Below are 22,343 nucleotides of genomic sequence, written 5' to 3'. Positions count from 1 at the left end.
ATACTAAAAAATAGATTAAAAAAAATAATAATAATAATAGATCAGCTATTTGACAGAAGTGTAGTCCGTAAGATGCACAGAGAGATACTTCAGAAAAATCAGGCAAAAAAAATCAAAAGTTACATTCAGGTACATTTACATAAAATGCAAAGTAGTACTAAAACTTTGGGCACGTTTTTATGATAACACGCTTGTTGACAAAAAGACAGATTTATTATTATTATTATTATTGATAAGATTATTAGTATTACATTGTGAATTTAACATTTTTTTATCAAGACTAATCAACAATTTCAAGAATTGGAACGATTTCACACAATCAGTAATGATAACTTTATTTTGAAAGTTTCTGATGTTGCCGGAAATGCCGTGCCGATGTTTGAACGTACGGTACTTGCACAGCTCCAAAACGTGGACAGCTGTTTAGACACAGCCATTAAACAATCCACTCAAGGTGTTATTCAGAGTGTGCTTTTACTCTTTGATGAGGAAACTATCGGTCCTTTCGGTCTGGCTGAGAAATGTCTGTTGTTACAGTTCAGCTCGGCCAGTGCGGTAACCAGGTGGGTCACGAGCTGTTTGACCTCACCTGTAGTGATGCGCGTGCTGGACAGAGGAGACTGTACAACTCAGCCAGCTGCGAGCGATTCTTCCACCAGACTGCACATGGAGGTATGAGCTACTCTGGATTTGTATTCTGTCTGTATTGTACTACTGTTTACTCGTTTCTGTCCTTCTGTTGGTCAGAGCTGGTTGCCAGGGCGGTTCTTGTTGACATGGAGCCCAAAGTTATTAACCAGTGCATCTGTAGAGCTTCCAGATCTGGTATGTGGAGGTATGGAGACACTTCATACTTCAGCCAGAAGCAGGGCTCTGGAAACAACTGGGCTAATGGGTAAGAAGATTGAACGAAAATGTAAATTCTATCCCACTCAAGACTCTCTTAGTTTTGTATTTGTCCTTGAGAGTCTCTATAAAGGATTATGCTCAGTTAAAATGAAGATAAACATGTTGACCTGCAAACTTACTAACTGTTATGATTTTTTGAATAATTGTCTATTATCTATTTTGATTTCGTAGCAAAGTGAGACTCAGTGTTGATCAGCACGCACATAACTTAATCAATAATCAATTTGTTTCATGATTTATAGAAAATTCAAAACATCTCTTGCAGAGACAGCCACAGTCTGTCAGGTTTTCTAGATTTGCCTTCCAAAACATTAAAACATTTTTTTATTTAAGGTCATTTGGGACAAAGTTATGGTCATTATCTCAAAACTCAAACTCAATAAACAAACTCCAACTCATTGACAAGTACAGAACAAAGCAAGAAAACTGTGTGCTTAAAAATATGACACAAAACTGGTGATGGGCTTTTTGTACGTAGGTTTTGTGTCCTCGGCCCTCGTCACAGAGATGAGGTGGAGGAGCTGGTGAGGCGAGAGGTGGAGCGCTGTGACAGGTTGGCTGGGCTCATGGCTATTATGAGTGTAGCAGGAGGAACAGGTTCTGGGGTTGGTACCTATGTAACTCGCTGTCTCAGAGACATCTTTCCCAAGTCCTTCATCCTCAACCACCTCACCTGGCCATACGGGACTGGAGAGGTACACAGAGTTATGTCAATTGCTTTCTTTTTCTATTAGAATAATACGCTTAGAAAACATTTCCCCTTCATTTGTCCTTTCAGGTGATTGTCCAGAATTACAATTCTGCGCTGACACTTGCTCATCTCTACCAGCTGTCAGATGCCATTCTTGTGCATGAGAACGACACGGTGCACAGGATCTGTAGTCGGCTGCTCAACATCAAACACATCTCCTTCAGTGATGTCAACAGGGTCATTGCTCACCAGCTGGGAAGTGTCCTTCAGCCGACACTCACTGCTGACTCCGACGGAGTCTACAGCAGAAATCCTATAGGTGAGACAGGACAAGACAGAAAGGCAAACATGTGGCAGGTTCCCTGGATTTCTAAATGGTTTATTCTAGGCAAGGGGAGTTTGGAAATCCTGTAAATTAGCAGAAAATCAAAGTTTTAACACATTTTAACAAGAATAATTTCTCCTCTTCTGATTCTGTCTCTCAGGTGAGTTGGTGAGTGCTCTCACTTGCCACCCAGAGTACAAGCTGCTCAGTGTGAGTACAATACCTCAGATGCCGAGCTCCTCCATAGCCTACAGCACATTCAGCTGGCCAGGCCTGCTCAAACACCTGCGACAAATGCTCATCTCCAACAGCAAGATGGAGGAAGGCATGTTCTCCCTTAAGTCCTATCTACTACTCACATATGATAACACTTAAAAATAATACATATACTGTAAGAATATGTCTATTAATTGTTCTGTATCAGGTATAGACTGGCAGGTGCAGCTACCTGGAGCTTCAGGGCGGACCAGGAGTCTTATAGCCCCCAGCTTTAACACCTCTTTGGCCAACCTACTCATACTGAGAGGAAAAGACGTGTACAGTGCAGAGACAGGTCAGAGAACTGGCTGTGATGTTTTATATAAATTGTCTAACTGGGCAAAATGAGGCTTCTTATACTCATTGATCAAACCTTGATAATTCCCTGAAAGATCCTGATCTTTATTTAAGGATTTCCATTATTCCGGTTCAGGCTGTTGTGATTCAAGTGACACATAAAATGTCGTACAACAGACTTTTAACATTTTAACTGATCAGAAATCGCAGAACAACATCGTGAATTTTGACCTGTCTACAGGTGGTTTTGAGGACGCAGCCCTTTACACCTCCTGGCTCTCATCAGAAGAAGCTTTCAGTATGTGGAAGTCCCCAGTGCCTTTTAATAAGTATGAAAAGTCTGCGACACTGGTCAGTAACAGCCAGGCTCTGCTCAGACCTCTGGATAACATGGTTGGAAAAGCATGGAATATGTTTGCATCAAGGTGAGTTTGCTGCTTTACTCAGTGAAAGCGAAGCTAATATTTTTTTGAATACAACAAATGTATTGTTAAGCAGCTGTGGTGCAAAGTAGGATGAGTGCAAATGCATATACAAAAATTACAGCAAGATGCAACAGGCTATTGGTTTCATAAAAATAATATAAAAAGGAATGTTTCAAACAGATACATCTTCACCACTGGACAATTGAGCAAAGCAGTGTTGTAAATTATGATTGAAGGTTTATAATGTGTTGACCTCTATATGTTAAATGTTTATTATTTGGTCTTCTATTTTCATTCCCCTTTTGTTCTGTGTTACAGGGCCTACGTCCATCAGTACATTAAATTTGGAATCTCAGAGGAGGACTTTCTAGACAGCTTCACGTCTCTTGAGCAGGTCATCTCAAGCTACAGTCAATTGTCTTAAAATAAACAAACATGTTGGGACTGTATGGGAAAGGCATCAGCTTGCCTTTGAACGGTATGTGGACAAGAGAAATCCATCAGACATCTAAGAACATTTATTTATACTAAAAACTTATCGTGTAAATAAAAATATATAGTTTGTTTTAACAATTCTTTGGTCTACTGAATGCAATACCAACATTTTGAGGTTTACATTTTAAGTGGGAAGGAGTGAAACATTTTTCTGTTTATTCAAAGTATCAAAGGGACAGAATCAGTGCAAGGTCAAACAAATAATCAGCTATTCTATTAGATAATTATGAGGATAGTTATTGTTTGTGCATTAATATTTTAACTACTAAAACATACAACTGTAAAATGAAGAGCAATATGATGAGTTCATTCGAGTCGAGTTGGACCACCAGCCATGGAAGATCATTTAATGGCAAAAAATAAGCTTCTGAACTGCTATTTAGTGAATTTTGAGGTTAAAAGAAAAATAGAGGCTAAGAAATTAAAATGTGTATGGGCTTCCAAGTGGTTACAAAAATCTGTAGAAGAACTGCACAAAGCAAATTGACAAGGCCATCAATTCAAATTTCAACTACCGGTACTTTATTTTCCCTGTATTTTACATTACAGTATATGGAGAAGACGTACGGTATACGATCAGTGTGCACCAAACAGGTTGTTGTTTCCACAAATGGACCCGTGGACATGCAGTCTCAGTATGAGCCTAGAGGCACCAATGTAATGCTGAAGACCCACAACTTCAGCCAGCCTACAGACCGCTGTTGCCGTACACATTAAACAGCCAACACCAGTCTGATAAGCTAGCTGATGGGGTGGGAAAGTGGTTTTAATGAAGACGCTACCAACGAGATAAGAGGGAACCTCTTTTCATAAAGCTGGAATCCACCAGAATCAGCCAGGTATGTTTTCTGCAGGACTCGTCAAGAAACAGCCGGGATTTCAGGGTCAAGCAGTTGGTCAGAAAACTCTGAACCGAAAGAGATAAAAAAATAACAAACAGCAAAAGGCAAATTTAACTGTGATTATATTGAAAATCATTGTTTTTTCCAGTAATACAAAAATTATGAAATATTGTGAAATGAAAAATTGTTTTAGCAACAAACTGTTCACTTACCTCAGAGATGACCAATTTTGATGGTTAAAAAATACAGTTCCCCACAGAGCAGTTCAAACATTACAAAGTTAAGCTTCTCCTACAAAAATGACAAAACAAGCCATGATTTACATGTTTTTTTATGTGATCCGTTCCAAGTTTTCGACCTAAATGTACAGAATAGAAATGGGACTAGTAAGCTGAGAGTACAATGTTACTTTACAAATGATATTTGTTTTTTCTTGTTTTGGTTCAAGTCAACTTATGTCCACATAGACCATTAGCATAGAAACACATCTGCGCATACTGTCAAAAAAGATATTAAGATATTTACACAATGTGCAAACCGTCAATACCACACCGCAAAGTTGATATTGCTTTTTCTCTGTCATTTTAAACTGACAATTCCAGAAACAAAAAAAACAAAACCCTTGTTCTTACTGTTCAACAGGACAAATACATGAAGAGTTAAACCCTGAAAATAAAAACCACAAGTAGCAGTTATCCTGGCAGCACACTGCACAAACAAGTCAAGATCCATCCATACATTTATGGTACAAAAATTAAATAAAAATCAAGTTTAGAAGTCAAGAACTATATTCCCGGAGGTCAGACCCTCCCGTTTTGCATAAGGCATAGCATCTGATGGTCAAAGCCTGAACACAGCAGTTACCAACAGCTGCTTTACTTCTGAGGTCAATGAATGGGTTAATTTAACATTAAAGTTAAGATCAGAAAGGAACCAATCACACTACACACACTAACAGAGTGAGATGAGAGGAAGAACTACAAAACCTGAAGAAGAGGGACAAACAGTAAATACATACATCCTTCAAAACACACACCAACAAATAGTGCCTGTTTTTTTTTTTTAGCGCTCAGCCTCTGACAATGGATTTGACTGGAGAGGAGGAGGGGGGTTGTTAAGTTGTGACTGGCTGGGGCCGAGTGGAGGCTTTTCTCAGCAGCAGCAGGAGGAAAGAGTCACTTGGATGTTTGTACCACTTTGTGTCGTCATCACTTGGTTTTCTCGTCTGAGTGCCTCTGCTGCTGCAGGCGTTTGGCGTAGCTCTGAGCCATGGAGTTGACAATGGAAGTGACAAAGTAGCAGACCATGACCAGTACCACCTTTTCAAACACCCATGACAGCCAGTTCTCATCCTGGAAGGCCAAAATGAGAATGCATATGATTAACTGTCATCATAGAAATACAGAAAGAACACAGATCACACAGACAAAGCAGGTAGGACAAGGAAAATATGAGGAATACTTAGCACTATGCATACATGACGGCAGCAAATTATTAAAATAAATGGAATTAAAAAATAAAGAACCCATCTCTTGGAGTCTTGCGTCTGACGTACACTTAAACCTACCACTAATTTCCCCCTTGAGAGCAATAACTTCACATCTAATGAGTTTAGCTTGTTGCAAATATTTTATTATCCTCACAATGTTTGTCAATATGAAACAGCACTACAAGTTCTGTTCAATTTAATTTAGAAATACATTTTCAGCTAAATAGTGTGTCCAAACCAATGACGATTATTTCTCAACGTCCAAATATACCACTAAACCATTATGTTAGGACGAAGTTTTTTTTGATCCAATCAAATGGTTTTAATTTGTATAGTGCCAAATCAGTCACAAATATTTCAACACTCTTTACAAAAAGAGCAGGTCTATACTGATTATTCAGAGACCCAACATGGATCGACCAAGAGCACTCGAATCTTATAATATCTGAAATATTTCAGTCTATCATTTTAACTTCAGTGAGACATTTATTTATTCACACTATCAACACATGATTAGATCAATGAAGCTCACATTTTGGAGGTATAATAGTTAAACAATGTATTGTTCCTACCGTTGGTGCACTTCCTCCAGCATCGTGCAGCTTGTTCCTTTGTGCTTCCAGGTACTGACTGAAGGGCTTCTGGAGTGCTGGCCCCACTTTGGGCACAGACCTGACATTGCAGCCCCAAGAAAATTCAAACAGAATGGGAAAGAAAAAGACAAAGAGAAAGAAGATCAATTCACTTACTCTTTGAGAAAGCTTCCTTACCATGGAGACCCATCATTGAAGCGTCAGCCTCTCCAAACGTGTGCCCTAAAAGACCCTGAAAAAGCAGCTCATGAAGGCTTCTCTTTGCCTGAACACGACCACGGGTTCTCACTGATCCAGCATCCTTGCAACAGCTGTGGAAGGCCTCATCCTACATGTGGGCCTCCTCTATGAGCTTCCATCTCCTCCCTTGAGCAGGCAGCAGGGTAGAATGAAGCACAAACTCCTCTGCCTTCTTTTTATACTGCTTGGCTCTATATAGGAGCCTGTGTCAGCCCTTCAATCAGGAAGTGAGTCGACATGATGTCATCAACTTTACCACCATTGCTGCCTTCTGGGCGGGAAGATATCAAATCAAGGCGGGCTCATGTCCTTATAAGGCAATGTAGATTAGCTCCCCAGGGGGCCTATCATAATGGATACCATTCTGTCAATTGGTGTAATGTTGAGGTATTGGTTTGTAGTTTTACTATATGGTCAGAAGTGCTTCAATTCAACAGGATCTTGACATGATGCGAAACTTATCATTACAATGAAAAGAAAATATACAAGTCGGCAAATGCTCCGACACAGCGGTCCCAGTACATGAATTAAAGTCTGTCGCTGGTCAAGGCATAGTCATGGTAGACTGGACTTTACAAGGCTTAGATATGGAATGTACAATAACGGATTCCAAATAAACCCAACTAGTTTTGACTGCCTCATTTTAGTTATCTTTCCCCCTTTTACGCACACAAACCGGTGCCAAAAAAACATCCTGTATCAGATCTGTTTGAACAAATCATAGCGAGTCATCCAGGGCCTTCTGAGTTTCATGGGAAAGAACCTTGAATTTTATTTTGATCTAAGAGAAACAAGACACCCAGTATGACCAGATGGAGATCCAAATATGGATTTGAAAGTTCCTACCTGAACATGAAGTATGTGTAAATAAACATTTAACAGCCAATACATCAATACCACCCAACCAGCTCTTGAATGGACATGTAGGTAGGATCCACCTTGTTCAAATTAGCATCACATCTGAAAAAACTCCTAACATTTTTTTTTTAAATCAATGGTTAATATTACCATCTAAAATGTGTAGTTTCATTTGATACAAACAGTTGGTATATTACCCCAATAATTAAGCTCAACCTGCCATTAGTTAAAAAGTTAAACAAAAACTTTTTGTTTCTTTGTCTGCCTCACTGGGGAAACCTTTACATTCAAAGCTGAGCTTGGTGAGTCATTTCAACATGTTCAGATTGGACCTCACATGCCTGCCTGCCTGCCAACACTGCAGGGATGGATTCAGCGGGGGGCTTTGTATGGAAAACGAGAAATGTGAGCATGTACACCCTCTACAGTGTAAATATTCAGGATTCCCAATCAGTGGTCGAAACACATTTAAAATGGTCAACAAATTCACTGGCAACCACAAAAACCTGGGGAAAGACAATGATGCTATAAGACAAGGTGTCTCTATCCCTATCACCCCCCCACACACCTCAACACACACACACACACACACAAAAGAATGAATGGACACTTACCCAATGAGTAACACCATCTGCTCCACTATGTGCTTGCTGAAAGTGATGATCACAAATAGTTTCTATAGGAAAACAAGAAAGAAATAATCAAGCTAGAATGAATTATTTTCTGTGTGCAGTGGAAAAAAATACACAGAACAAAACAGTGTTATTGTTTTAAAGGATTGCAGGTTGAATATTTAAAAAAGTAATAAACTAGCAACATAAAACAAGTGTCTCCAAGAAACCAGGGTCTATAGTACGGAGTGATAAGCAGGCATATTTTGATTCTGAATTTGGGTGGAAAAGCTGTAAGAAATTTAGACTCCATTTGTCACTGTCTACAGACACTCTAATTACAAAACTCAAAGCTGGCAGTGAGCTAAATTTTGGATAGTGAGGGGCTTTGTGTGGTTTGCAATGCAGCAAAGTAGGGGAGCAAAACCACAATATTCGTCTCCGGTCCTGAAACTGATCAGCTTTAAACAGCATGACACATGGCCCCCTGGACAAAGTCAGACAGGATGTGACACGTGCTGTCCATGAGGTTTAAGGTACAAGGAAGGAGAGAAATAAATAAAAAACACAAAGAGCCCCCCCCTGCAGCCTCTTTCCTTCTTTCATGTCTACATTCCCATGTCCACTTTACCTCCTCCATAACAGAAAGATCTCAGAGTGAGATCACTGGCTGGTACCACCAAGAGATGGAGGTTTAGTTTGTTAAGACACTCAGCGACTCACCCAAAGACACAGACAGCTTCTCTTAGTATAGGCCTTTATTAGTCACTATAGCGGTAGACTAAACAATACAGTCCGTAATTTAAACATGTTTTTGATCTAGTGAATTTAAAAAAAATTCAGTCTTGTTTAAAACTTCTTAAAAGCTTCCCGCCTTTTATCTGGAGCCAGCGTTTCTGGGTCGGATGCATTCCAGAGCTAAAACCAGAACAAGGAATCCCCAAAGAACACCGTCAGAAGGGGTTAACAAGAAGTGCGCAATTAGAAGTTCGCTCTCCCACACACTCTGAGGTTGTGGGGATTTTTTTTAGTGAATCTGTCAGCAGATGAACATGATGATGATTATGCTGAATATTGTTGCAGAATGATGCTTGAAATGGAGACTAATGGCAAATGAAGACAAAACACAGGTAGTACATTTCAGGCAAAAATCATTAGTAAGAAGTCCAGTTATTTTTAATTTAGGCACAACAGTGCTATCATATGCTGATCAATATAAATATCTTGGCTTGACATTGGATGAACACATGACTCAGTCAGCTGGTCGAGCTCTGGGATATGTACTGAACAAAGTTAAACACTGTGGTAATCTGGAATTTCAAACGTATACACAACTCTATCATTCATGTGTGTGTCCAGTGTCTGAGTATGCCTCCGGTGTCTGGGGGTTCCCGGAACATCTAATTTGCAATTCTGTACATCAGAGAGCTCAGAGGTCCTTCTTGGGAGTCCATAAATTAACGCCAGTCCTCGCTGTGAGTGGAGATATGGGATGGGAGCCTCCAAACATCAGACATAAATGTGAAATGCTTCGGCTTTGGAATAGACTTGTAAAGATGTCGGATCAGAGACTCACAAAAAAGATTATTATTTGGGATACCTGCCATTGTCACCCATGGGCAAAGGAGATAAAATCTGTATTCCATAAGAATAATATGTCCTTTATTTTTCTAAATAAGTTAACTTGTGATATTCAGGAGATAAAAAAAAAAATATGTTTCTAATGTACAAAGAGAAATGGTCTGTGGATATATGGTGCAAACCAAAACTATGAACGTATTGTCTCATAAAGGACTGCTACAGCGTAGAAGCCTATGCTAAATTTAATTTAACTAAAAGACAAAGATCCCTGCGCTCCACTATGTTCAGGAACATTGCCTTTAGCTTTAGAGACCAGCAGGTTTAATTCCCTTCCAGAGGAAGACCGAGTTTGTTTGTTGTGTGAGTTAGGAGAAAGAGATTCACTTTCTGTTTTACTGCCCGATGTATGCTGACATCAGGGATGTTCTTTTTAAAAGAATCTCTTCAATTTATGTTGATTTCTTCTGGCTAGACGAATATGAAAAACTTGAGTTGTGTTTTAAAAAAGGAACCTTTGTTAGAACAGATTTTGTTTGTAAAGCCTGGGAAAAAAGACAGAACACACTGTGTAAGACTGAACTGTGACAGGAGTTGGCAACTTTGTAATGTTATGATTTATAAATGTGAAACATTGCAACTGAATTCTTTGGTGTCTCATAAGCCCGTGAGGGTTGGGCACTTTGTGTACCACATACCATCTTTTTTTTAAGTGTGGACTTTCTGATATGCATTATTACACTGCGGGCAGAGAATTGTAATGACATGAAAGAAAAGTTGTTTCATATTTGAAGCATAGACTACGGTATATGCCTGGATGGTTTGCTTTGAAAATGGAAAAGATTGGGTTATTTAAGCTGAATCTTTACTTTGCTAGTTTAAAACTACAAACCTGTATGTGCATCTTTATGATGGCTTTCCCGATTAGAGTTGCCCCAAAGAACGTCCAGAAGGGAACCAGGAAATGGCCACAAGTTATTCCAGCCAGGTCAAAGAGAGGATTAGGGATCTGAGACACACAAACCAGGAAGTATAACAATTTCACCGTTTTGTAAGTTTTATGTCCTACAATGTTTACTTTATATCCATGGTGACAAATGTTAACATTAGGAAAGACATCTTGAATGCAACATCAATCCTCTAACAAACATTTATAAGAAAAGTGAGGACATTTTAAACACTGTGCAATAAATACAAAAAACTTACAGAGGCACAAGCCAAGATCCCAAAAAATCCCACTCTCTGCACCATATGCTGGACTCCTAGTTTGGCTCTTGTGACGAAATCCTGCAAACATATTTAAAACATTTTTCAAATATTACATTTGACATTCATGAGCCATTTTCTTTAAAACCTCATATGCAACAAGGCAACACATTTGTTTTTAAACCATGAGTGTCTTTAAACACACATGAGGCTTATGTTCTCTGCTTGATATAACTACGCTGTACTTCTCACACATGTGTGGTTCATAACCAAACACAAATGTCTGCAATGTTATTATAAGAAATGAGAGCTTCAGTGAGAGTACTGTGGTAGAATACCTGCTATTTCGGAGCACTGTATCATTTTCATTTTGTTTGATGAATTTGGTGGCATTAAATTAACAACTTTGATAGTGCCGAGGATCCTTTTGATCCAATCTCCATCTTTGTGGGGGTGAAATGTCTGTGGTTACATGATGGAGATCACATCTGAGGCTTAAGGAAGATCAAGAGGTAGTTTTAAGAGCTGGCATCTCATCAATGACACATTTTGAAAGTGTTTTTCTTTTCTTTTTTTCCCCCCAGTTTGGTATTCATCCAAACTATCAAATTCACATTTGTGTTCATCTTTAACTTTAAGTTATGTAGGTTGTTTTTTTACGCAACTTTTGGTTCTTGTGTAGTTATTCAGGATCTTGTTTTCTCAGTGTTGGTGTCACAAAACTCAATGAAGTTAACAAGTTCATGTTCATCTATGTCACTAAAGGGTAACACTCACTGGAATAATATAATTGTTTAATTAATTCAATCCTTCCAGAATTTGCATGTTAAGTGTTTTCTCTGTTAGTCCTTTTTGTTTCGCCTCTTTCTTAAGTCTTTTATCCAGACTTGACAACACTTTTTATAGAATATGTTATCTGCAAACATATTGTTTGACATTTTTCAATGTGTTCCTTAAGTCTTAATAAAAGTATCTCTGACTCGTCAGTATAATTGTTGCTTAGAAGACCTCTGACAAATGCCCATGTGGACACATCCTGAATACTTGATCCCTGTGATAAAAGACATGTGATGTGTGGCCCTTTAAGCCTATTCAGCCAGTGAGAACCAGTGACGTGAGAATAGGTGATGGAGACAATGTACTAAGTTTCTCTGATTTCTGTTCAGCTGACTCAGCATCTGATCTCAGTTTTCTCCAGTCATGTGAAATGAGTTCCTGAAAGAACTGTCTGTCATTCAAATTAGAGGCCGGTGAGAAGAGAAAAGGAGGAAGGGAAGGAGGGAGGCAGAGAGAGGAAAGGGATGATTAAAGGGAGAGCTGTGCTCAGGGTGACTCACCCAGAAACAGACAGATTTACTGGAAGTGTAAGGAAGGAGTGGCTTCACTGAAGTCACATGTTACTTTTTAACCAATCACTGGACAGTGACTCCATTGTCAGATGAGCCTTATGGTTAAATCCCATATAATCAAATTATATTTTTGGGGGTGTGCAAAGTTTGTACACTTTTACTTCAACAACCACATTTACTTCAATACTATTTTAATGGGAGATAAGAGGGGTGAATCTGGGTTAAATATGAAAAGCAAAGCACATCAGATGCTGACAATACTTTTTACAACTATCGAGTGTGCTAATCTTTGCGACCTGCTAAAAAGGAGGTCATATTTTAAACTGTGTTTAAATGTTTCCATCAGATGTCACTGATTAAGAGTATTAGTGTGTGAAACTCTGACCTGAGCGCCTTCAGCCTGCTCCAGCATCTCCTCAAACTCCTCATAGTCTTCATCATCTGGATCGGCTCCTGACTGACGAGCCGCTCTGGCCATGAAATATGGAGGCAGCTCTCCAATAGCAGTGCCTGCCCCCTAAACCAAGAAATGTGTCAGCATCTTATTTTATTTATCACTGACACATAGGCATAACCCTGACAAAAGCACTGTTAAAATAAAGAAGTCCTTATAATGAGACAATTATTTCATTTCATTATTGTTCCCCTGTCACAATTGCATCATCTGCTGGCACTGACAAACATTCTTGCCATTTTTCTGTGAGGATCACTTTGTTTATTTGAACGACTTGTACTCACCCACATGCAGGCCTCCAGGCGGACCTTTGACATGATTGAGAAGAGGGAGATGTTTCCTTCCAGCCCTCCACCATGGGGACAAACAATCTGGTCTGGGTATGGAGGCTCTGGAAAGTCTGTGGAGCCGCATTCGTATGCTGCCAGGGTAACTGATGCTATGTGAGGACCCTAAGGCAGAGATGGGACGGATGGAAATGATGAGCTGCTTTAATTGACTAAGAGCCAACTGGGAGGCAAACTAGAACATACCATGTAATATTCGTATGTGTTTAAAGATAACCAGAATTATTTGTCATCATTTACTTATTTTCAAGCTTATTTTGTCCACCAAGCTTAAACCTATACAGTATCTCTTGCAACTACATCCTTAAGAAACAGTCTATGTGCCCACAGACACACACTATCAGTAGCTGAGTCACCCAGTATCTTTTACTGTTATGAGAAGATGTCTGGTTAGGCTGAGCCACCTGGCCACATAACAGCTGGCCCACCTGTGACTACAACAGCTACTCTATTATGCCTCCTTAAAGTGATCTAGGACACACTGACAGTCGATTGACAGCACAGTATTAGTCAGTGTTGACTGCAACCGCTCCACCCATATAATATCTCTCAAGCTCACTCTGAGTAAGAAGACACAGGCCGCTTTGTTTACACAACAAAGTCTGTCTCAAACCAGACAGAACTTTGTCTAATAGCACGTCAACATGACACAACAAGTCAGTGTTAACAAAAAGAAACTGGGCATTCAAACCAAATTCTGATAGACTAATTGAGACTGGCGTTAAGATGGTGCTGCAATGAACTTCCTCGTTCTTATAAACATGACCTAACTCGGTTCATTACGGACAAGAAGCACTTCTTCAATCAGTGACCAATAAGAAGGAACCTAAATGAAAAAATAAAAAACTCATCCTGATGTAGGAAACAAGTGTTCTAACGGACCTCTAAAGCTACTAGGGTATCTCCCACGATATGATACAGAGAGCACAATACGATACATATCGTGATATACATTGATTTTGGATAATGACCATGTCCTACACATAATTCACTACAACAGCTGTTCTTTATTGTTGAGAATAACAGCAGAGGCATATTCCGGATTCTACAACTTAAAATACTTTAATTCAGGTCCTCAAGAGATCCTAGAAATAAAAATATAATATTTGAATCCCAGAGCTATGGTGTTATTATGAACTGCACCATTGGTCAATTGTCTTTCAAAACTGTCACAGCTTTGCAGCCATATCGATTTGGTAACATCTGCATCCATATATGTATTTACAAGGAGCACATGATATATTGACATATTGATTTTTTGAGCACAGCCCTAAAATCTACAAAGTTCATTCTTACCTTTAATACAAAAGTGTTTAAAAGCACAAAGAACAAACTGCTGACTTTCTTTTGTTTCTAGAGCATCACCAGCAGTAGTTACTCTATTTATTTTATATTCAAGGTTACTGATAAGGTGAAGCTACATAGGTTCATTCTTTGAGCATCATGAGTAAGATCAGCACATTTTGACCCATTGATGGAGCAAGATGGATGTTTTTGGGTGTTGTTTCACCATATGCATCACCAGCAACACCACAACTATTATTATTACTTTTTCGTTATTTTTTATTTTTTTATGCCTTTATTAGAGAGATAGGACAATGGACAGAGTCAGAAATTTTAGGAGAGAGGGGGAAATGACACACAGGAAAGGAGCGCTTGGAGGATTACAGTACATATTGTCGGGCACGCACACTAACCACTACACCACCGGTGCCCCACAATTATTTCCAAGGATCTTATCTTAGGAATTTACATTTTAATCAAACATTTGATTTGAACTACGAAAATGTAGAATCGTTGTTTGGGCATAATACAAAATTCAAGACAAAGGGGTCAGTGTTCTCCCAGATTTTGTAATCGTATCCGAAGAGAAGGTTGGAGGATTGAGTGAGTGGAGGATGTTCCAACTATAACTTCCATCACTAGAGGGGAAAACTGCACATATTTACAAGTATTAAAAGCTTAAAATCAACAAATCTAGAGGTAAAAGCAAAGAATCAAAGTGCATGACTTTTCTTTGACATTTGTATGTCTAGAAGCCAGTACTTTAATGCTCCACTATGACCTCCTACACATCCAGATGAATCATAAGATCATACTGGTGTGTGAATCCCCTTTCCCATGAGCATGATGATCTCATCCTCTCTAAGGGGCGATGTATTAATGTTTCAGGCTTGAGGTAAAGTCACAGTTTAACTCTGCTGGTGGGACATGTGGTTTCTCCTTCAAATATAACACATGGAGTTGCCTGGTTTTGGCTGACATCATGTCAGTAGTGTTGGGAGTGGTTGCACTGTTAACATGAACATCATAGGTGTTACTGCAGTGCACACTGAAACAGGAAATGGTCTCTGTATTAGCAGATGACAGAAACAGACAATAGAAACAGTCACAGGAGTGTAGGGATGAGTGTTTACATAGATAATAAAAATGGGTGACAGTCTGACAAAGGGGACCTGGTGGCCAGTTACTCTGACGCTCCATGTATCAACAGAGATAAGCTGTTTCCTTAACAGAGACTTCCTGGATTACCAGCAACCTGAAGGTTCTTCTGAACAACAACAACACACCCTTATGACATAGGATAAGGGGCTTAAAGTGTATCTGAAATGCACACTAGAAGAAAGTAGAGGCACTCAAGAAGATGTTGGAATGTAAACCAGGTGGGTTTAAAATGACTGGACCACTAGGTTGGTGAACTGTAAAATTAATAAATATTAAAAGCACCATGTTGTGACTTATCATAGGATCTACTTTACAAACAAAATAAATAAAAGGGAGAAAAGAGGAATTTGTAATAAAAAGTAATGTTACAAATTGTCTCCATTGCCACAATAACATTTAGAAATGTTGAAAATTAACAAAATACAGCAGCCATGTTTTACCATAAAGGGGAGAAGACAGTACCTTCTCATAGAAAGAGACCCCCATAGACACAAAGAAGAGGGAGAGGGGAGAAGCTAACACCTTTAAGTTGTGTCATGCACATTCAGACCCAAGTAGACAGACACTCAAAAGGGTCTGAAGACTATCACACAATAGAAGATGGTGAAAATAACTAAAGGAACACATGGCAATCTGTAAAGCATTAATGAAATGAGTGCAGATCTTGTGAAAAACAGGAAGGTCAGGGTTACATCTTTTCCCATTATTTCATTGAAATGGAAAAGGCTGAGTCAGCTGTAGCCTCATCTGCACATGTTCTTCTGAACAGAAGCCACATCATCAGCCAAAAGTGGACCTTGTTGCAGAATTTCTTCCTCTCTTTCATTTTGCTAAATTCTCCTTTTTTTAAACCACGACCAAGACAAATGACACATATATCGGTTACTCATTTCTACAGTCGTTTTGTGACTGCCTATTTGGTCTGCCTTGGACAGATGTGTGATAAAATGGAAAAAGTTTAAAGAGGCATGAGACAATGAATGTGATGATTGACAATTACGCCATCCTCTGGCAGCTTTACAGTCAGACACAGGGGTTAGGATACGTTCTAGTAAAAAATGTACCTGCATATTTCAGATACATGTAGACCACCCTGACCTGTAGTGGGTAAAGACGACATGTTTCTCTTTACAGCCATTGTCTGTGAAAGTTCTCACTCATCCAGGTCACAATAAGTGACGGTTCAATCCAGCTCCGTTTATAATGAACTGAAGAATCCTTTTAGAGGAAAGGCGAAACTTCTTCAACAACTTTTACCAAATCAGGCTTCCATTTAGAGGAAACTTTGATTCATAGCCATCACTAATTCCACTGTTAAGTTATTGATTGATTTTATTGGATTTTTAGACAACAAACACCACTGTGCAGCGCTTTTTATTGATTTATCAAAGGCTTTTGATACTGTGGCTCATGCATTACTAAAGCAAAGACTTAGTAGCATAGGACTATTACAAAGCGCTCTGCTGGTTTAAAAGCTACCTTTCTGGAAGATCTCAGTGCGGGCAGGCAGAAGGCATCACTTCTAGCTCCCTTGTAGTATCCAAAGGCGTGCCCCAGGGATCACTCCTGGGACCACTACTCTTCATTTTATATATCAATAGTCTTGATCAAAATGTTATTAATGCAAATTTCCACTTTTATGCTGATGACACTGTGATATACTGCTCTGCACCTACACCAAATCAGGCCCTTTGTCAGCTACAACTTGCTTTTAATACGTACCTTGTGTGACTAAAAACTTGTGCTGAATGCTGATAAAACGAAACTCATCATGTTCCATGATGAACTCCAAATCAAAGCCACTGAACCTTCCTGCTATCACCACCTTTCAGGGCTTTGAAATTGAGTCTGTATCTCAATACAGATATCTGGGATTTGTGATTGATGATTCTCTCTCTTTTAAGCCTCACATTCAACAATTGGTAAAAAAAAAACTCAAGTTAAAATTAGGATTTTATTTTAGAAATAAGTCTTGCTTTTCATTTAAGGCCAAAAAAACACTTGTTGCTGCCACTTTTATGTCAGTGCTAGACTATGGCGATGATGGGTGATGAAACAGATCAGCTGACTGATGACGTTTCAGCGGGAGTAGCCTAACTTTTGCACCCTTACATGCACGCATTCTCACAAAGCCTACATGCGCTGGATACTGTCTTCCATGGGGCACTGAGGTTTATCACCAATCTAAAAGCCCTTACTCACCACTGCTCCTTGTATGCTCAGGTTGGTTGGACTTCCTTGTCTGCACGTAGAATAAATCACTGGCATATTTTTAATTTATAAAGGATATTCTCAGTCTGCTTCCATCCTACCTACAGAGCTACATACAAGTAATGGAAGTTACCATCTTCGCTCGCAGGATTTACACCTTCTAACCATCCCTAAAGCCCGTACCGAATTAGGAAAAAGGGTGTTCAAGTATGCTGCTCCCTCTGCTTGGAATCGGTTGCAAGATACTTTAAATCTTCGGGAGCTGGTTTCCTTGAATGTTTTTAAAGGTCGTCTTAATGATCTGGAGGCAAAAATATCTGACTGTAGATGTTTTAGCTCACTCGTATTGCCCTTTTTGATCGCTTTGTTGCTGATGACTTATGACAGATTCTGATGAATGGTTCTTTTTGTGATTCGTGTATTTATGTTCATTGTTGTTAAGTGTTTTATGTCTGAAACCCTGTAATTGTGCTGCTGCCTGTCTTGGCCAGGACGCTCTTGTAAAAGAGATTTTTAATCTCAATGAGACTTTTTCCTGGATAAATCAAATAAAATTAAACTAAAATTATAGAGAAAATGTCCTTAGTGTGTTACATGGACACACGCATACTGACACGTCCTTTATGGTTTGTCTGAGGCACAGCCATTTCTATTTTGGATGAGCTTGTTAATTGCAGAAGTGAAAACTGTTTTCTTTCTAAGGCTATACTAGCCTTTATCGAAGAACTTGCTTGATCTCTTTCTCTGAAACATAAAATACTAAAACAGCTTTTTATTCACCCGTAGAATATAAATAGCTTATTTTAATGGACACTGGGGAATTTATTGCTGTGGAAAGTGAAGACAAATGCATCAATTTTACAGAACTCTCCGTCATGTTAATTCTGCTGATATAAATCCACAGTTTTTGATTATCTGGATGGATTTTTATCTTTTCTTGTTAATAGAGGGAGGGAGATCCCTGCTGGCTGAGCTACATGGAGAGGCAGCACACAACAGAAACACTGTGTGTACCTTCAAGACAATTAAGAGACAATCAGACATAGAAAGAACATTCAGCAATACCTCTTGTCTTTCCTATGTTGGTTTGGGTTTGTCAGTCTAACTACTAAATGTCAGTCAGTGTGGATGAGATCGATAAAGGAGAGATGGCCGTACACCTTTGAGTAGTTGTCTGACTGGTAAAAGCTGAGTCTCTTTCCTTAGCCCTCTCTGTCCCATCGACACAACCCTGCATTCTTCTATCAGCTGCTGAGCGAAGTAACATGATGTGAATGTAAGAGCAAACGTGCTAGTTTGACAAGCAGGGGCAGATCCACCATTTTTGGAATGGAGGGGGCACCTGGGACATTGACTTATGAAAGGGTGGCATGAAGTCTGAAAAGCATGCATTTACCCTTTATATAATGTATCTCCAATAATAATTTCTACTTTAACCTCTAGCATTATAGCAAGAGATGTTAGGCCAACCGAGCCTATTTTATCAGTCAAGGCTTCACATCGTGGTATTTATGATCTTGAGTTGCTGTAGATATGGTCTAGCCTGTATGAGTCTCACCCCTGAAAAGTACCCCACATTACAAAAAACTAAAACTAATGACTATGAACTTGAAAACAAAATTAAATAAAAACGAATGAAAAATCCTAATCTATTATAACCTCGCACTACACAGCGTATACTTAAAGTGTGACTTGACAGATAATTCATGCTAATTCTCCTACTAGCAAAACTTAAACTACCCCCTCCTTATTCAATAAACTTGACTAATGATTTATTTGCATCAATAGTTTAAGTTTAGTTCAAATGTATCATGAACCCCTATATTAGTGGCTTTGAATTTTAAAAAGCTGTTTGCAATGTTGCTCGTTTCAAAAATGTTATATTTCTTCACAGCCCCAGGTGCCCTCAGGGTGACGTAGCTTCTCCTTGTTGAAAATAAAATGTTGCCTCTGCATTGTAATGGTCTTTTTCCCCACTGGAAGTTATCATTTGTTTTCTGTTTTGATGTGTCTTTGTGTTCTAGACTATCCCAGTTTAAGACTTCTTGACATCTAAACCTTTGCCAAACAAACAAACAAAAGTAGTTTCTTACCAGATAGAGGAGGAAGGTGTGCAGGCCAGTCCCGAGGCCTACTGAGGACAGAATCCCAAGGCCTACCCAGTAAGCACACCACAGGAACTTCTTCTCCAGATACTCAACATACTTCAGTGAAGAAAATGAACCAATGAAGAGAACAAAACAAAAAATTCTCAGTGAAATACTTTTTTAAAAAAAAGAGTCAAATTATAAAACAAAAAACTTAGCACAATGTATTCAAGAGGTATCTTGGTTGTAGTCATTAAATTATTATTAAAAGGAATAGCTTGTTGGCTCTACAATTGTTTGCATTTCTTTTTTCATCCTAACATACACAGTAAATCACCTACAGTAGGTTTAATAAGCACCGGTAAATGATTGCAGGTTTACTAAATTCATTATTACCCATTAAAGACAGATGATGCTTGACTCAAAACAAAACTTTCAACTGACTGACTGCATGATCAAGAGTTGCTTGACCACAGTGCAGATCTCGTTAAGCTTTCCTCTAGAAAAGATTAAAGATGGCCGAAAGAGTGACTTATCATTAACCTTTAAACAGGTCAGAGATTGAGCAATAATGTTGATTATTAACATCACTAAAAAAGCAAATCATTCAAGCCTACTTGTTGGTGTGTTCCCTCAGTGGAGTAGGCAATGGAGAACAGAGAGCATAACACCAAAACTAAGAACACCGCACCTCGTCGTTGCCAAAGCCTGACAGGAAGGCAAAGGGAAAAACAAAAGTGGTAAAAACACAAGCTCCAAACATAAAAACTGAAAAGAAAAAAAGGTTTTCATATGTCTGTTCATTTTTTTGTCATGTCATTATATTTCATTCGTTAGGTGATGACACACATGCTCACGCAAACATACACAACTGCAGATTTTTTCAAGGACAGTTCAGGTCAAAGTGCATGTCTGGTTTGCCAACTGGTGCTAAATAATGTGTCACAAGAAAATAAATAAATCTTCACTCGCATGCATACCAACAAACATCCTGGCAGAGTAACGCACAAACAAAAAGCACATCAGTAAACACTGCATAACTTCTTACTTAAGTGTCCACTCCTTTAGCTTGACGAGGGTTTCTAGGAGGAAATAATGTAGTGTGGTGACAGGCCTCCTCCATACCACCAGCGACAGGCGATCCTCCTTTTCTTTCTGTCGCCTCTCTCTTACTGAGGAGTCTGGACAATCAACAGAATTGCAATCACCTTGATATACTAGAATACTTGTATCTGCAGGTATTATTTCATCCTGTTGAATTGGTAAAGCTAAACACATTAGGACAAATTAAGGAAATAGGTTGTTCTTGTGTTCTGTAACAGGGAAGGTTGTTTCCCCCTTAAGAACAGAAAGTGAACCAGCTTGAGTGTTTTTTATGACTTGTTCAAACTTCATGGTGGTAGTTATCACTTTTCCATCAGAGATAACAACCTAACACTACATTAACTTCACTCATGGGTTTCATCATCACTGGTAAAAAAAAAAAAAAAAAGTTTAAATTGACAACTACGAACCTGTAGACTTGCCATTGTGTCTGTCTTTAGCTCCTCCACGTTTCTGAGGCTGTTCACAGCTTGCTCCATTGGCAGCCATGTCAATCACGGGTTAGCAGGTCAGGCAGTCTGAGAGAAAGCAGGTGACAAGTTGGTGAATGTCGCTTCCTACTGTCCCCAAAGAAATATGACAGACACTGTGGAGCTGAGGCAGTAAATGAATCCTTATCAGACGCTCCAAGTCAACATGATAGCAGACTGTCAATTCATCAACAAGCCGGCTGACATTCAGATCACATGGTTACTCCAAAGACAAAATAACTTACACAACTACAAGGCCAATTCGATATTATTACCAACTGGCTTCCCACCTTAAAGTGTATATGTCATAGAAACACACGTCGTTTTGAAGGTAGGTCGTTCTGTAACAAGATATGCCAAATACGTTCACATCATCATCCACATGCTAACCGGTTAGCCGACATGCTAACAGCAGTCTCTACATCGGACTGAGGGTTTTCAAGACAATAACGTGTGGCCTTGTGATTCGTGTTGTCTAAAAACTTCCCGTGTCTCTGTGCTGTTACAATAAACAAACAAATACGCTAAACAGAAGTAAAATAAAGCGATGTTTGATCACATTAAATGATATTCGTACCTCTTTCCTGTCTTCTTCACCCGGAAACAAACGTCGGACGTGTCAAAGTTAAATATGCATTTCTCTTCAGGTGTTCAAAGGTTTTCTTTTAATACGTTCATTATTGAATTGGTATGAAAAAAAACTTCTTATTGTTCAAGTAGAAGCAAGGTAAAGTAGAAATGTTCACTTATTTAAACTTCATATGCAATTTATTTTGCTTAACTCCTAGACGAACAACCTTTATTGTGAAATTCAAATAATGACGTATTTCCGTACATTGCTTGGTGGGCCAATCAGAGGTTGCCAGATTTGCCAAAAAAAACTTTGTCAATTTAACAGTTAACCTCTGATTTCAATGCTACTTTTTAAAAATGTGAATACTTATAATAAAGTTTAATTATGGTCCAACAGGTAAACAGACAGGCATGACTTTGAAGGTTCTTACAGTACTCAAAGTACTGAATGCCTGCACACTGGAAATACTCCACTATCAGATAATA

At 38.9% G+C, this 22,343-nt stretch overlaps 2 protein-coding genes across 3 annotated transcripts; one reads left to right on the top strand and one right to left on the bottom strand.

The window, feature by feature from the left end:
* Positions 1-488: 488 nt before the first annotated feature.
* tubd1 (tubulin, delta 1) lies at positions 489-3,339 on the top strand. 2 transcript variants are annotated; one of them, XM_061046235.1, is made up of 8 exons: positions 489-672; positions 748-895; positions 1,388-1,604; positions 1,688-1,919; positions 2,086-2,250; positions 2,350-2,478; positions 2,722-2,905; positions 3,224-3,339. In XM_061046235.1, the coding sequence occupies exons 1-8, from the start codon at positions 522-524 to the stop codon at positions 3,327-3,329; spliced, it is 1,332 nt and encodes a 443-aa protein (XP_060902218.1). In that variant the 5' UTR covers positions 489-521; the 3' UTR covers positions 3,330-3,339. The 2 variants fall into 2 exon arrangements, with proteins under 2 accessions (XP_060902218.1, XP_060902217.1); XM_061046234.1 differs by having other exon boundaries at positions 489-895.
* Positions 3,340-4,543: 1,204 nt separating this feature from the next.
* vmp1 (vacuole membrane protein 1) lies at positions 4,544-22,008 on the bottom strand. The gene is made up of 12 exons (XM_061046236.1): positions 21,862-22,008; positions 21,225-21,332; positions 20,759-20,891; positions 20,328-20,418; positions 19,717-19,827; positions 12,905-13,072; positions 12,552-12,683; positions 10,818-10,898; positions 10,504-10,620; positions 8,037-8,098; positions 6,304-6,403; positions 4,544-5,594 (listed from the first exon to the last, which is right to left on the bottom strand). Exons 2-12 carry the CDS (start codon positions 21,301-21,303, stop codon positions 5,451-5,453), a joined length of 1,218 nt encoding a protein of 405 aa, XP_060902219.1. The 5' UTR covers positions 21,304-21,332; positions 21,862-22,008; the 3' UTR covers positions 4,544-5,450.
* Positions 22,009-22,343: the final 335 nt, after the last annotated feature.

Source organism: Labrus mixtus, chromosome 9 (genome assembly GCF_963584025.1).
Source record: "Labrus mixtus chromosome 9, fLabMix1.1, whole genome shotgun sequence".
Lineage (NCBI taxonomy): Eukaryota > Metazoa > Chordata > Actinopteri > Labriformes > Labridae > Labrus > Labrus mixtus.
This window is presented reverse-complemented; position numbering and strand designations above follow the sequence as displayed.

Excerpts from the sequence above, each read along its gene's own strand:
- tubd1 (XM_061046234.1), top strand. The coding sequence starts at position 522 with ATGTCTGTTGTTACAGTTCAGCTCGGCCAGTGCGGTAACCAGGTGGGT. Across the intron at positions 2,251-2,349 it reads CAACAGCAAGATGGAGGAAG|GTATAGACTGGCAGGTGCAG; the intron begins GCATGTTCTCCC and ends GTTCTGTATCAG. Across the intron at positions 2,479-2,721 it reads CGTGTACAGTGCAGAGACAG|GTGGTTTTGAGGACGCAGCC; the intron begins GTCAGAGAACTG and ends ACCTGTCTACAG.
- vmp1 (XM_061046236.1), bottom strand. The coding sequence starts at position 21,303 with ATGGCTGCCAATGGAGCAAGCTGTGAACAGCCTCAGAAACGTGGAGGA. Across the intron at positions 20,419-20,758 it reads CTAAAGGAGTGGACACTTAA|GCTTTGGCAACGACGAGGTG; the intron begins GTAAGAAGTTAT and ends CCTTCCTGTCAG. Across the intron at positions 5,595-6,303 it reads CTGGAGGAAGTGCACCAACG|GATGAGAACTGGCTGTCATG; the intron begins GTAGGAACAATA and ends TTGGCCTTCCAG.